We start from the raw sequence: 15,628 nt of genomic DNA on the forward strand, positions 1-15,628 counted from the left end.
TAAAAGCCATTCAGCATAGTTCCACGTGCGAATACACCCAAGGCACTGAAATACCTCAGATTCGTGGTCAGCGAGAGCCATTATCCGTTTCGGGTACTGCCATTTGGCCTGAAATCGCCACCCAGGACATTCATAAAGTGCCTGGCACCAGTAGCAGCCTCTCTCTGAAAACCGTGCCACCACGTCTACCCGTACTTGGACGACTGGTTGGTTCAAGGTTAAACATCAACAAGTCTGGACTTCTCTCAGACAAACAGAAACATTGCTCCAACAATTGGGCTTTACAATAAATTATACAAAATCCTGCACTTTTCCCTGAAGGAATTTTGGTTTTCCTAGGTGCTCAATTCCTTGCGGACCAGAGTCTGGTCAGACTCTCCTCAGACAGAATGAAGATATTAATAATAGTAGTGAACTCGTTCACGCCAAACAAGCTAGTCACGGTCCGTACATGCATGGCTCTCCTAGGGACCCTGTCCTCCTGCATTCCTCTAAATCCCCACTGCAGGCTGCACATGCGGCCAGTGCAAATGTTTCTGGCTACCAGTTGGTCCTAAATCCGGGGTTCCTGGTCAGATAAATTTACTATCACTCAGACTCTATCAAACACACTGAAATGGTGTACCTACCCATGCAACATCGCAAAAGGAATGCCCCTGGTGGGACCACATTACCACTCACAATTGTGACTGATGCCTCCCAGGCGGGATGGGGGGGTCCTTTGGACAAGCACCAAGTCAAAGGCCTCTGGACCCACGAGGAAGCCGTCCTCCGCATAAATTTGTTGGAACTATGGGCAGCACATTGGGCTCTAAAATCCTTCCTCCTGCTAATCAAGAATTTGGTGGTTCGAGTCCTCACGGACAACACAACCACAATGTTTTATCTGCGGAAACAAGGCTGAATGCGGTGAAGCACCCTGTCCAAAGAAGCGCAGACCATCTGGCATTGGGCCATCCAACACAACATTCTACTTCAAATCTTCCACCTGCAGGGGATACAGTACAAGCAAGCAGAAACCCTCAACAGGGATTCCTCGCAATCACTCGAATGGCAACTGCACAACATGCAGATATCCAAGATTTTCTCAATGTTGGGTCACCCCCCTCTAGACCTTTTCACCACTCCCGACAACCAGCAGTGCAAGAAATTTGCAGGCAGGATTCATCATCCCGACTCTGAAAGGGATGCATTCTCGTTCCCATGGAACAGCGTGTTGGCATACGCGTTCCCCCTCATTTCCTCTCCAGGAAAACGCAAAGGTTGCTGCAGAATAATCTTTGTTTCCTTGTATTGGCCCAGGCAGACCTGTTTTTTGGACCTCCTACAGCTGGCAGCGGACAATCCAATTCATTTAGGATCTCATGCCAATCTTCTATCCCAGAACAACGGGATGATTCTTCATCACAATCTGGACTCTTTCAAGTTAACAGCGTGGCTCCTGACCACGCCGAATTTGGTCATTTGAACATCCCTCAAGACTGTGGACGCATTCTAGCAGCTGATAGAGCTCCTTCCAACATTTCCTAAAGCAGAAAATGGAAAAGATTATGTGCATGGTGTGCACAAGAGCCCAACCTGCAGCCGCTGGCTATAACACCTCATCAGATCCATTCTTAACTGCTAAAGTTAGCTAAAGAAAGTCTAGCAATCTCTTCCATTAAAGTGCACTTATCAGCAGTTTCTAGATTTACACTGAAAAGATCTTCCCCTCTCTACAATGACAGGTTAATCAAGCACTTCTCAAAAAAAGCTTTTTCGTACCTTTCCACCAAAGAAAAAGGGTTCCACCTGTATGGATCCTGAATCTGGTCCTGGCAGGGCTTATGAAGCCTCCTTTTGAGCATATGTCTGCAACACACATCACACTTCTCACGTGGAAGGTGGCTTTCTTAGTTGCCATTACATCCTCTAAACTTGTTTCGGAGCTGCAAGCTTTGGTTGTTTACCCTCCGTATATACGATTCATGAAAGACAAGGTGGTACTTTCCACTAATCCTCATTTCATCCCAAAAGTTCCATCAGAGTTTCATAAAAATGCAACCAAAACTCTTTCCACATTCTTTCAAAATGCCACTTCACCAGCGGTGAAAGCTCTGCACTCTCTGGACGTGAAAAGGGCATTGAAATATTATCTAGACCGGACAAAATCTTTCAGATCGACTAAGCAGCAGTTTGTCGCCTTTGGTCCATCCAACAAGGGGAAATCCATATCAAAACAGGGCATCTCAAGGTGGGTTTCATCTACAATCTCCTTCCACTCAAAGGCCAATAGGCCGTTCAAACGCTGCCAAGAGCGCACTCTGCAAGAGCCACGGCTGCGTCGGCGGCTCTCTGGTCCGGAGATACCATCAGACATTTGCCAGACGGCAACAATGGCAGTGCCCCCACACATTTACCAGGCACTACTGCTTACATCAGCAGCACGCTGGAGACATGCAGATGGGACAAGCAGCCCTTCAACGGCTGTTCCAGTAAGGTACGCCCCGCAGCTTCCGGGGATGTTTCCTTTCTCTACTTGCATATGTATTCTTCTCGCATTAACGCAAAAAGTGTCTAATCTGTGTTTGCCTGATTTATCACCTCCTAACATGTATACTGCTATAAAATCTATTCACAGCATGTGAATCCATGAAAGAGCCAATACTGGAGAAGGGAGTAGTTTCTTACCTGTAACTCCATTTCTCCAGTGTTGGTATCTTTAGAAGTTTGATCTCTAGATGGTCTTTTCCTGTGCCCAAAAGGTCTGGACCATTATTCTTGCCCTATAGAAGTGAATGCGGGGAGAAATAGGTTAATCTTGAGAGCAGATGCCATAGAAAGGTTAAATGGGCATTTATTAGATATTTTTGACAACATGCAAATCAGTGGTACGCCATCAGCTGACCTATATAACGGCTTTGTGTACTTTTTGTTCTACGAGAGTAGAATCTAATAATCCTTTGTACTAGCATAAACATGTCTGGGACCATCTAGTACAGGGGAGAAAGAGCTTTGCGAGCTGATATTGGAGGGTTAGACATGCTGTACACTGCCACACGTCTTATGCTAATCAAGAAATTGAAACTTAAATTCAAGAATAATGGCTCATAATGATGCAGAAGCCATTATAGCTGCATTAGCATCAAAGCAATCTTCTGACGTGTGGATGATGATAATGAGAGAGGCTACCCCGCAGGCAGGCACTGCAAATTCATTATATCTGGGAGGCGACCTGGCTTGAACATTTCAGCATGTTATATGCATAGCCCCAGACCTCTTCCGATGTGTCCCGTTGCCCCGCTGGAGTGGGATTTCGATAAAGAAGAGGTTCTACATTTGATTAGGCACCATAGGCACTGTAGATCCTCTCGGGCCCGGATGGGCTATCTACATGTATGCTGAAGTCCTACCCAGAACAATGGGCTACTGTTATTATATAAAATGTTCTTGCAAGTACTAAGAGACAAGCAAATTGCGTTTGTGGAAAAAGCCCATAATAATCCCTATTTTTAAAAAGGGAGATGAGTCCTGCCACCAACATTATAGACCCATTGTGCTCTTAGTTGCCCCAGTGAAAATATTTTTCGAAGGGATTGTGTCCTCCGATGTATTCCTTATCTTTGATAATTCGTCTCCACCTTGCTGGCCTTGGAAAATGTTTTCTCAGTAGAGGGCGCTGCGCATCAACATCCGTCGAGTTGGTGTCCCTCGACAGCCACCGTATCGGCGCCGACGTCACCATGCCCATAAATAGCCACGCGCAGCGCCCATTGCTCAGTTGCGTTTTTCCGCGCTTCGTGGTGCCTCAGAATATCGTTGCTCAGTTCTTCAGTCAAATATACTTCATTATTCCTCGAATACCGACTCGTACTCGATGGCTTCCTCCTCCGAACCGACGACTCCATGGTCCGGCTTCAAAAAATGTCGAGACACTGGAAAGAAAATGTCGTTGACGGATCCTCACAGGATCTGTTTGTGGTGACTGGGAGTCGAGCACCATTGTTCGGAGTGCAAGGAGTGCATGTCCATGACGATGAAAGCCTTGAAGGAGCGTAAGGGGAAGCTCGAGAGAGGTAAGGCAGTTAAAACTTCTTCAAAAGTTTCCTCGGCGGGGTCGAGACATTCGTCTCCTCGCCATCACAAGACATTCTCGTTCTAGGTCTCGAAGCAGTTCCCATCACTCTTCTAGATCTAAGCATTCAAAAAAAAAGAGACGTCGAAGATTCCCCTTCCTCATCGTCTTCTTCAGTTTCCCCGAAAAGGGTCTCCTGCCCCACAAAACATAGCTCTCAGGCTGAGTGGGAGGAATTCAGGAAAAAGATGCTTAGCCTCTTCGCGAAAGCAGCCTCGACCCCTTCGAAGACTGCTGAGGGTGATACCAGCACCCGGCGAAAGAAGCTACTCGAGAGCATCACAAACCCTCGAGTAAAGGCAAGGTCGCGTCTTCGATGCCGTCGTCGAAAATCCCTTCGACGCATAGATCTGCGTCTTCAACGCCATTATCGAAGGGTTCTTCGACGCACAGGTCAGTCGATTCGACGCCGACGTCGATGCCGAGAAAGGACAAACCCACAGCCACCTCACAGCCAGTGGCCATACCCAGAGCCTCGATCACGAGAATGTCGTTGACAACCTTGAGTAGAATTCCGATACTCTCGAGTTAATCGAGCCCTCTACCAACTTTCTCGACGCCTTTTTCGATGGCTTTGAAGCCTTTAACGTCCGCGTCGACGACATCAACGTTTTCTCAGCCAATTATGACGAATTTGGCCCCTTCTGCTCTGGAAATGGTATTTATACCATTTCCAAGATCGGATCATTCCAGAGCCTTAGCATCTATTTATGAAGAAGGGGAGAATTCGGATCAGGAGAGACCTTTTGAGTTGCAGGGATCTGCAACTCCTGTACCAGAGGAATTTTCCTCTGAGGAAGGTAGGTTAAAGGACCTCCAAGAATCCTTACATGAAGCAAGTGGGTTGGACACTTCCCCAGAAGTGTAATTTGCCAAATCAGACCAGAGGAACATGCTGAAACCCCTTATAGAACCTTGACGGCAAGGATAATAGAGTTTATGGGGTGGTCTACGCCCTCACCTGCTTTTCAGCAAGACAACCTCACAGACATTTTGGTTAATGGTCCACAGGAGGATCCTTTGGTACCATTTCATGCGGCATTACAAAGGAAAATATTGGCAAACTGGGAAACCCCTGAGGTTATCCGGCGGTTAACAAAAAAAGATCAGCCAAGTAGGGTGTCTACTGCTGACCCTGAATATTTATCCAGACACCCAACTCCGGAGAGTCTGGTTGTTGAGGCAGCAACTTCATCAGGTAGTAAATCGGCTTACCCTACTGTTCCACAGGACAGGGATGACAAGAGATATGACTCTATGGCCAAAAAAGTCTTTTCTGCATGTAGCATGGCGTTGAAATCCATCAATGCTACTTGTACGCTCGCAAGGTTCAGCCACACACTTTGGGAGTGTCCTTCATCTGCGGCTGACTGCCACCCGGAGAAAGGGAAGCGTTTCTAAACATCATTAAGGATGGTAAAGACGCAATGTGCGAATCCCTTCAAACTGGCATTGATTCTGCTGACCGCATCAGCAGGGCCATGGCGGCAAGTACAACAACCCGGAGATTTGCTTGGTTGCGAAAGTCTGGTTTTGCTCCAGATGTGCAAAGCAGACTCTTGAATATGCCCTTTGACGGCTCTTCTTTGTTTGGTAAGAAGGCGGATGACAGTTTAGAAAAGCTTCAAATATCAAAGGCAGCAGCAAAATCCCTGGGAGCTGCAATCCGTCAGACACCATATCGCCCCCAGGAACCTCTTGGAGAGGTAAGTCCTTTCGCTTCTATTCTGCATTCAGAAGAGGCAGAGGACAGCCGGTTCAAAGGGGTCAGAAAAAATTCACCCGAGGTGGACGGGTTAAAAATACAAAAGCCGCAGCAGCAGCAGGTGCCTCTTTACCCTCGGCATCTGCATCAGCTGCCTCCAAACCTCTCTGATGACTCTCCTCACAAGACACCAGTAGGGGGCAGGTTAACTCAACATCTGATGGAATGGCAGGCTAGTACGTCAGATGCTTGGGCATTGGAGACAGTTGCCCAAGGTTACTGCCTGCCTTTTCTACGCATCCCTCGGAGTCATCCACCGGGGAACAGCTCTCTGAAAGTTCCAGATCCGCTCCTCTTGCAGGAAATTGTAGACCTGCTAGAGAAAGGTGCCATAGAACCGGTACCTGTAGCGGAGAGGAACAAGGGCTTGTACTCCCCCCTGCTTTCTCATACCAAAGAAAGACGGAGGACTGAGACCTATCTTGGACTTACGAGAATTGAACAAGTTCCTCAGGAAAGACAAGTTCAAGGTGGTAACTCTCTCTCAGATCCTTCAAGCCCTCCAGCTCCCGGACTGGCTGGTATCTCTGGACCTCCAGGATGCTTATTTACATGTGCCAATCCATCTCAAACACAGGAAGTACCTGAGGTTCGCAATTGGCGGCTCTCATTATCAATTTCGAGTTCTGCCATTTGGGCTGACCTCCACCCCGAGGGTCTTCACCAAGTTAATGTCGGTAGTGGCGGCAAGTCTAAGGAGGGGAGGGATTCACGTCTACCCCGACCTGGACGATTGGCTGATCAGAGCTGTATCTTCGGAACAAGCTCAGATCCAGCTAGATTATGTCTGCCACTTCCTTCACAAACTGGGCTTCTCCCTCAATTTAAAGAAGTCACAGATGATACCATCACAGAGACTCCAGTTCATCAAAGCGGTCCTGGACACTTCTCTGGGAAAAGCCTCGCCACCAGAGGTGAGGGCTCAAGATATTCTGCAGATGGTCACCAAGTTTCAAAATGCCCAACATCTCCTAGCCTTCGACTTTTTGAGGTTGCTAGGCCTCATGGCATCCTGTATCTTCCTTGTGCCAGAGGTTCGCCTGAGAATGAGGTCTCTCCAGTGGGCACTAAGAACCCAGTGGTCGTAGTTCTCAGGATAAATGAATGATCTCCTTCGGATTCCGGACAAGGTAGCCCGAGACCTTCAATGGTGGGCTTATCGAGAGAACATTTTGAGAACATTTTGAAAGGAGAACTAATTTGGCAACCATGGCAGGAGATAACATTAGTCCCGGACGCCTCACTCACTGGGTGGGGAGCCCATGCCAACGACTTGACCATCAGCGGTTGTTGGTCTCCATCGGAGTCCAGACTACACATCAACCTATTGGAGCTGAGAGCGATCAGACTAGCACTGAAAGCTTTCCTGCCATCAGTACAAGGAAAAAATGTCCTGATAATGACGGACAACACAGTGGCCATGCACTGCCTCAACAAAAGAGGAGGCGTGGGATCACTGCCACTGTGCAGAGAGGCAATGCAGCTCTGGTTTTGGGCAATTCAAGAATGAATCTCTATCGGCAGTTCACCTAGCCGGAGACTCTGAGCAGGCAGGGCACAGTCTCCCACGAGTGGGAACTAGCTCAGGAAGTCCTTCAGGAGATCTTCGCCCTTTGGGGTACCCCTCCAGTGGATCTGTTCACCACCAGTACCAACAGGAAGTGTGATCTGTTTTGTTCAAGGGAATTTCCCCCGAGAGTAGCTCTAGGGGTCGCGTTCGTAGTGGACTGGGAGTTTCCACTCCTGTACGCGTTTCCACCAGTCCCTGTCATTCCTCAAATGATCAGGAGGTTGAGAAGATTCCGGAGGACCATGATCCTAATTGCCCCAGACTGGGCCAGGAGAACGTGGTACCCGGACCTTCTGGATATGTCCATCTGCCCTCCAGTTCGCCTTCCACTCAAGGAGAATCTTCTCTCACAGAAGGGAGGTCAGGTTCTCCATCCAGACATCAGAACCCTCAACCTTCACGCTTGGCTTCTGAAAGGTTGAGATACAAGGATTGGGACCTCCCTGATGACGTCATGGAGGTGTTGCTTTCGGCCAGAAGGCCAGCAACAAAGTCTTTATACCGCTGCCGTTGGAACAAATTTTGCAGCTGGTGTAGAGAAGAGAATATCGACCCCTTTTCATGTGGTACACCAACGGTGTTATCGTTTCTAATCTATTTGGCAAATTCAGGCCTTCAAGTTGGCACTATCAAGGGCTATCTCGCAGCGCTATCGATCTTCAAGCGCACTGCAGAGGAGCCATCGTATTTCAAATTACCCTTAGTAATACAATTTCTAAAGGGATTAACTAATGTCTATCCTCCAAGACCATTCCAAGTTCCCTTAATGAACTTAAATTTAGTCTTAAATTTCCTGATGGGTACTCCTTTCGAACCACTCCACTCTTGTTCGCTAAGATTTCTCACCCTTAAAACTGTCTTATTAGTGGCACTAACATCTGCTAGAAGGGTGAGCGAATTACAAGCTCTATCTTGTAAACCCCCTCATACTATTTTTCATAAAGACAAAGTTGTCCTACAGGTGAAGCCTAATTTCTTCCCAAAGGTGGTTTCTGAATTCCACATCACTCCGAAAATTACCTTACCTTCATTCTATCCTCCTCCCAATCCGGGGAAAGAGGAAGAAAGTCTACACGGGCTGGACCCAATGCGGGCTTTAAGCTTTTACATCAGCAGACTTGCTAGGATTAGGCAAGCAGACCAACTGTTTGTAGGTTACTCAGGGCACAAATTGGGACTACTGATAACAAAACACACCATTTCCAGATGGATTATTTTGGCCATTCTGGAATGTTACAAACTAGCAGGGAAAGAGCCTCCTCAAAATCTTAGGGCTCATTCAACCAGGGGTATCGCTTCCTCTTCGGACCTCCAAAGAGGTGTTCCGGTTCGAGACATATGTGCGGATGCCACATGGTCGTCCGCACATACCTTCACAAGATTTTACAACCTGGATTCCTCCTCTAGTCAAGAGACTAGGTTTGGCAAAGCCGTATTACATTCTGTTCATTCCTAATGGGAAACGTGGCGTTTTTACTCCCACCTCCAATTACACACCACTGCTATGGGAGTATATCAAAGATAAGGAATACGTCAGAGGACACAATCCCTTCGAAGAACAAGTTACTTCTTACCTGGTAACGTTCTTTCGATGGGATGTTCCTCCGACGTATTCCTTATCGCCCCTCCCATCCATCCCCGCAGTAATGCTTCCCTTGTGGTTGCAGCTTACGCTCCTTCAAGGTCAATAACCAATTCATGCATGACTTATCTTATGCTACAAAACGGAACTGAGCAACAGACCCTGCGCGTGGCTATTTATGGGCATGGTGACGTCGGCGCCGATATGGTGGCTGTCGAGGGACACCAACTCGACGGACGCCAATGCGCAGCGCCTCTACTGAGAAATTTCTTTCCGAGGCCAGCAAGCTGGAGACAAATTATCAAAGATGAGGAATACGTCGGAGGAACATCCCATCGAAAGAACATTACCAGGTAAGAAGTAACTTGTTCATCTCACTGGTACTTAAAAGGTTGACCCGATGGATGAAATAAAACTCTTTTTAATATAAATCAATCCGGATTTGTGAGGGGCGTGTACACCTCTTTGAACAGCTTTATTTTTAATCTTTTTAAAAAGGCAGTCATAGGTAAAGGGGTTCCCATTTATTTAGCTTTTATAGATTTTAAACTGGCGTTTGACAGCACCGATATACATGTGTTGTGTGGTAAGCTCAAGGCCAGGGGCTGTCCCTCCTATCTATTGAATTGAACGTTCGAGGAGCATTATATGGTAAAACGTTCCTGCAGGTTCGTTTAAACATGCCGGGGAACTCTTTAGGGAGATTTTGGCGTTTAGAGGGTTAAAGTAGGGGTGTGTTCTGTCCCCTGCTTTGTTAAACTTTTTCATACTGGACATTAAGGATAGCCTCGGTAAACTGCTGGCCTTTCGCGACTCCCACCCCCGCCCGCCCATCTCCCCAACCCCCACCCACCCCGAATAAATGGGCATCCGATTCAATGGCTACTCTATGCGGATGATCTAGTCTTTTTGGACCAGACACCCATAGGGCTGCAGAGACAGCTGAATGCTCTCTATCAATACGCCATTAAGAATAATCTGGAAGTAAATGTGTCCAGGTCAAATATTTTTAAGTTATGTTCAGCAAGATTGAAGAAGATCCCTGGCTTTAAATGACATTTATCTAACCTTCTGTTTAAAAGAGTAGACGAATATAGATACTTGGGTTTTAAATTAATCCTTATTCAAGAGATCTCCCTAATGTGCATGTTCTTAGGTTGAAAGCAGAAGTGCTAACAGCGCAAGGACTTGCTCTGCATCGCAGATTTGGTTTGATTAGTCTTTGCCCTCTGCTAATTTTTTATAAGCAGAAAGTCGGCCGTGCATTGGTCTATGGGTCAGATTTTAGGTTGAATGCACTCTACCTTCCTGTCGAATCTTCTAGAAGAAAGTGTCACCTCTCCCTAAATGCATGCCAATACAATTAATTTGATATGAATGTGGCATTAAGCCCCCGTTCCAAGGGCTGGAATGGGGGTCTGGGGGGGGGGGGGTAACTGCCTGGCAGCCCAAGCTCACGGACTGAGTGAAGCGTTACACTCCTCAATCCACTACTACACTCCTCCTCCCCTACTAAACTCCTCCCTCCAACTACACAAACACCTTTCTTTCAGCCAGTTTCAGTTACTTTGCATTCACAAACTCCTTCTACTTGCACACGCACAAACAGCACTCTCAAACTGCAGAACCACTTTCACCCCTAAGCCAATACCTCATCTGCTCCAACAACCTCCTCCACAAGCTGCTGCTCCTTCCTCCTGCTGGTCTCTTGGTCGTTGTACTCCACCTTTGACTTGACTCGTAAAACCCAGTCGCTTCTTCCTGTTCCTTCTTCCCTCCTCTGGGATTGGTCACTTTCCCCAACCGGATATGCTCTGTTCTCCTGTCCCTGGGATGTATGTGTTCCTGAGCAAGCTTTGAAAAGGGTTCTTAGCCCATCCCACTGTCTCTGTACAGGCTCGCTGCGTAATATCCATGGTGGTGTACCAGGGTTCATGCTGCTATTGGAGTCCCTGGTTTTCTACAGGTAAGGTACATTGTTCAGTAAGAAAAGGGCTTTGTTCCTTCGTTAATCTCTGATGGTCGGCAAGAGTCAGGTATTTCTGTGCTGGGTTCAGCACTGCGCTGTTTCGGACTGCTGCTCTTCCCCACTCGTCTAGCTGCTAAGCGCTGTCTTTCTCAGGCATTATAGCAAATCAGGGACTCTGCAAAGCTTTGGTTTCTTGTGCTGGCGGTTTCTGCCCCTGTTCTGATGTTTTGTGTTGACTTTGCTGAAGATCTTGAACAGCGTTTAATGCAATAACACAAGAGAAAAACTAGTTAGCATTTTAGTATGGAGGAATGGCTTGGGATAAGGGTTTGCAGAGATACATACTGGCACACGGGGAAAGGGACAGGAGTTGATGACCTTTCTGCTCCTACAATCTACTTAGAGGGTCAGACTATGGACTCCCTTCTGCACCCCCCATAAAGAGTGCTTCCCCACCGCTATGGACAAGGTCAACGACCTGGCCTCGTCACAATGTATATTATGACTTAGTTTCCGTAAAGGAAATACAGATATCCATCAAATTCAGCTGCCGAAATCATTAACATTTGCAATTGCTTGTATGAAGGAAGTAAAAAAAAAAAAATATTTTGAAATGTAAATGTTTTAAAGCATGTCATGGTATCAAAAATACAAAAATATAGCAATATCTTTTATTCTATCATCCAGTGTGCTGATGTTCCATTTGTATTCTGTTTAATTCCTTTGTTTGCTCATCCCAGTTTTTACTTCAGTTCTGAATGTTCTCTTCTTGGTGCTCTTAACTAGCGAACAACCAATTAATTAACCAGAAATCTGGTGTTGACGAGAGGTTATGATGAGCCTGTTGCGGCATATTTTAATGTTGGTTGTAAATGCTTCTCCAGTGACTCTGGTGAAATAATGCTTAGTTTCACTCTTTGCACCACGAAGCAGTAGTGTTACAAATTACATTAGCAATCACAAATAGCTGACTTCTGTCGGATGGTAGCCATGAGCGAGCTTTTTCTGGGAACCGTGCCTAAAACCTGGTTCTTGGTGTGCTGTTTACATGTACATACTATTATTAATTTAAGCAGCTTGTATTTTCATTTGTAAACATTTTTGAAGTTGAATGTCCATCAATATCGTACACTTCATCTTCCTTTTAGGATTCTCAAGATGAGTGGATCGAGTCAACCACTGTTACCCAGTCACATAGCACGGAAAAGGCATGGAGAATTAAGGAAGAGCAGTCGGACAAAGAAGAAACTACTGCATCTGTTGAGGTGAGCCAACAGATCATTTCCACCAAACAGGTGAAGCCACACTATGCAATCGGGTGCACATGCTGTTGCGTTTGGAGATGTTTTGTTAACCAGGTTAGGCTTGCATTGTTGTCCTGGTAAAGAATACACCCTGAATTTGCCAACAAAAAGTTAAATGGGAATTGTGAACTTTAGAGATTCTCCCCTGATGAAAAACGCTGGATTCTTCCTGGAAAATATGCATTCCCTTTGGCTACATCTTTGCTAGAAAGAATTATGAAGTAATATTTTTTCTCCCTGATTTTCCCCATCAATCACATTGATCCAAATAACTGACAATATATAAATTAAAGAATGATGCAGTACATTTGGAGATACTCACGCACGTCATCCTGAGAAATCATCGGATATATCCCTCTTTGTTTTTACTTGCGAGTCAACGGCCTGCATTTACTAAGAATGTGATTTACAATTTTTTTGACAATTAGACAATGGAAAGCAGAGATGCCATTAGTAAGACATACCCATGACTGAGCATCTCGTAGACAAGTGGACATTTCAAGTACCATTATGTTTATACATTTGTGATTTATATAAACGCCTTGAGCAAACGTATTTCGCTTCAGAACACTTACATCCGTACAACAAAGGAAAAGGCACATTTAAAATTACATGTTAAATACAAGGTCAGTGGAGTTAAAAAGGAGAAATGAAGACACTTCAAGGTGGAACCTTCTCTGAATGTGAAATAATCAATTTTCAATGATGTGGACCATCTTATGATTTTGCTTGGCCTGCAATGTTTGACACGGCTGGATGCACGTCTCTATGGGAAGCCATTCAAATGTTCTCATTCTTAAAAGTAAATGGGACAATGAAAAAGAATGTGAACAATTGGCGGTTTGTTGGTAATCATGTGTACACTGTGAGGGGTCGGAAATGTGAGGCGGACCACTTTGTGAAGATTGTTCAAAAAATGCCATTTTATTAAATTAGAAGGTTGGATAAACGCCTCACTATCCCTACCCTGGTAAGGATTTCCCTGCCTAAAATAAACTAAAGGAGACTCTCTAACAAAGAATATCTTTTTATTTATCACTAGGAAATGTTCACATATATAAAATAAATACATTACGTTAAATATTTAAACAATTTATAAATAATACAAATATGCAGAGAAAGAGAAGAAAAGAAAGAGTAAATATTCAATTCATAGGGGTCAGTCATGTCTCAGCAATACTCCCAAGTGCGATATAAAGCAATATGTGAGTGATGTAAACCAGAATTAAGACCATAAAACCAAAATCTTACTCTTAATATCATTACAATCTCTTGCAAATTTTCCAAGATTGCACATATAAATATTTCCCAATCGCTTGCATCTGATTAACACATGCCTCAGTTTCTAAAAGTGAGGTGTCTTACGAATTCTGCAAAAACGATTCTGTAGTGGTATACCCAATCACGGGCCTGTGATTGAAAGGACCGATAATTGATCTGTCCGTAATCTTAATATTAATTCACGGACCCTTAGATAAGGACATTCCATCAGGTATTTTTGTGGTTTTAAAACTTTATATGCCATTTTACTGACCCTATGATAGGATGCCAATTTTCCACAACTTGATTTTCTTATTGAGGGTCTGTTTCATTCCATAGTATCCTCCTCCGTAGGACTCTTGCAATAACTGTGGGACCGATCAATTAAATTAAAGTATAATTTTCAGACATAAAACTTGGTCCCTTAGTTTTAGATTCTTTAGCACAACACCCATGCAAAATCCTTAGAACAGGGCAGTTGGGAAAGTATGCATGCTTCAAATATAACTCACTCCGTCGTGTCAGGGCCATTGTCTTCAACAAACGCAGGTCTAATTCCAGCCTTAGCGTAGCCATTGAAACTGCCTCAGGCAATTTTAATATACGCTTCCAGAAAGCACCTTCTAGTACATTTTACCAATCATAACTGGGCAATAATAGGGTGTCTATTCCATACAAAACGGCAGGGCAAAAAGACTGAATATAAAGTTTCCTTATACCAACTAGACTGTAACCTGCCATCATACGGGCAAAATTGGAAAACAGAGATGTCAATTGCCCTGCCCTTGCAGAGCTAATAGCAAGTATTTCTTGATCATTATTTAATGCACTCAATCTTAAACCCCGATAGGTATAACTGATCAAATAAGGACGAAGGATTACTATGCCAACATAGATGGTACATAAGCTGTAAATCTTGCACCAATTTTTTGTTGTTGTTTTGCTGACTTTTCCAGTGGGGTCCTCTGAATCAAATGTTCAATAAGTACTGTCTCCCCGGATTCATTCCAACGAAATCTAATACTTTGACTCACCCAATGTTACTCTATGGGGGGTAATTCTAGACCACTGATTGGCTGTGGTCTCCTTCATATTGCCCAATTGTACGCCGGCGAGGCGTAAGCCGGCCCACCGACATAAGGACCACGGAAACAAGGACCCAAACCTGTCCCGTGCCTGTCCTCACTTGCCCACAGTCAGCGTCGCATCTGCAGAGGAGCAGGAGCTCCTTCACTGCCGGAGCAGTGACCCCAACCTCACTGTAGCCTCACTACCTGAGGTAAGACAAGGGGTACTGCTGCATACATGCATATTGCAGCCGAGGCCGCGGTTCGCACACCGCTGCGAGGGAGCTGCGCCTAATTTGCATGGATACTGTTCCCGTGATTCCGAAGGCATTTCATGCCTACAACCGCTTATATTGCCCTACCAACAGCGGCCAAGTACCAAGGAATCCATTGGTACCCACGAGGCCTGAACTGCTTCAAGATGGCTGCCTTCCTTCTGTTGGGCTAAGCTTGCCTGCCTTATTCCTCATCTGCCAAGGCTACCGCCACTGATTGGCTGTGGTCTCCTTCATATTGCCCAATTGTACGCCGGCTAGGCATAAGCCGGCCCACCGACATAAGGACCACGGAAACAAGAACCCAAACCTGTCCCGTGCCTGTCTAGTCTGGCCAGACGCCAACACCTTGAAACTCTGCCGGTTGGACTTTACCCAGTGCCATCACAGTATGTACCCTCCCTGCATTAAACAAACTTTGCTCTTAACATTATTCTGCTTCACTTCATGCTCACTATTTGTGTATCTCACCACCGCCAATTCAGCTCCTCGACCGGCGCCGCACAGTATTGCCCTAAGCTATTGCAATACTCTGTTGTTCCAGTCACTATCCATTCAAAGCACCTAATGCCTGAACGTCCTACCTGCATTACCGCACTTTCCTAACACTTAGAGGACCTCCCCTCTGCACTCCCCTTAGAGCTCGATAATGTCAGTAAGCGAAACCGACAATGTTTTTAATTCATACTTAACGTGACTGTTCACATCTACGTCTACTGCCC

The 15,628-nt window shown here is 45.6% G+C and overlaps 1 protein-coding gene across 1 annotated transcript in view; it reads left to right on the plus strand.

The window, feature by feature from the left end:
• Positions 1 to 15,628, plus strand: part of CWF19L2 (CWF19 like cell cycle control factor 2) — a 2,067,169-nt gene that overhangs the window by 235,998 nt on the left and 1,815,543 nt on the right. Inside the window, exon 4 of the mRNA XM_069640682.1 lies at positions 12,149 to 12,265. Coding sequence (XP_069496783.1) covers positions 12,149 to 12,265 — 117 coding nt within the window. The remainder of the gene's footprint in view (positions 1 to 12,148; positions 12,266 to 15,628) is intronic.

This window comes from Ambystoma mexicanum, chromosome 7q (genome assembly GCF_040938575.1).
Source record: "Ambystoma mexicanum isolate Mex_15411 chromosome 7q, UKY_AmexF1_1, whole genome shotgun sequence".
NCBI lineage: Eukaryota > Metazoa > Chordata > Amphibia > Caudata > Ambystomatidae > Ambystoma > Ambystoma mexicanum.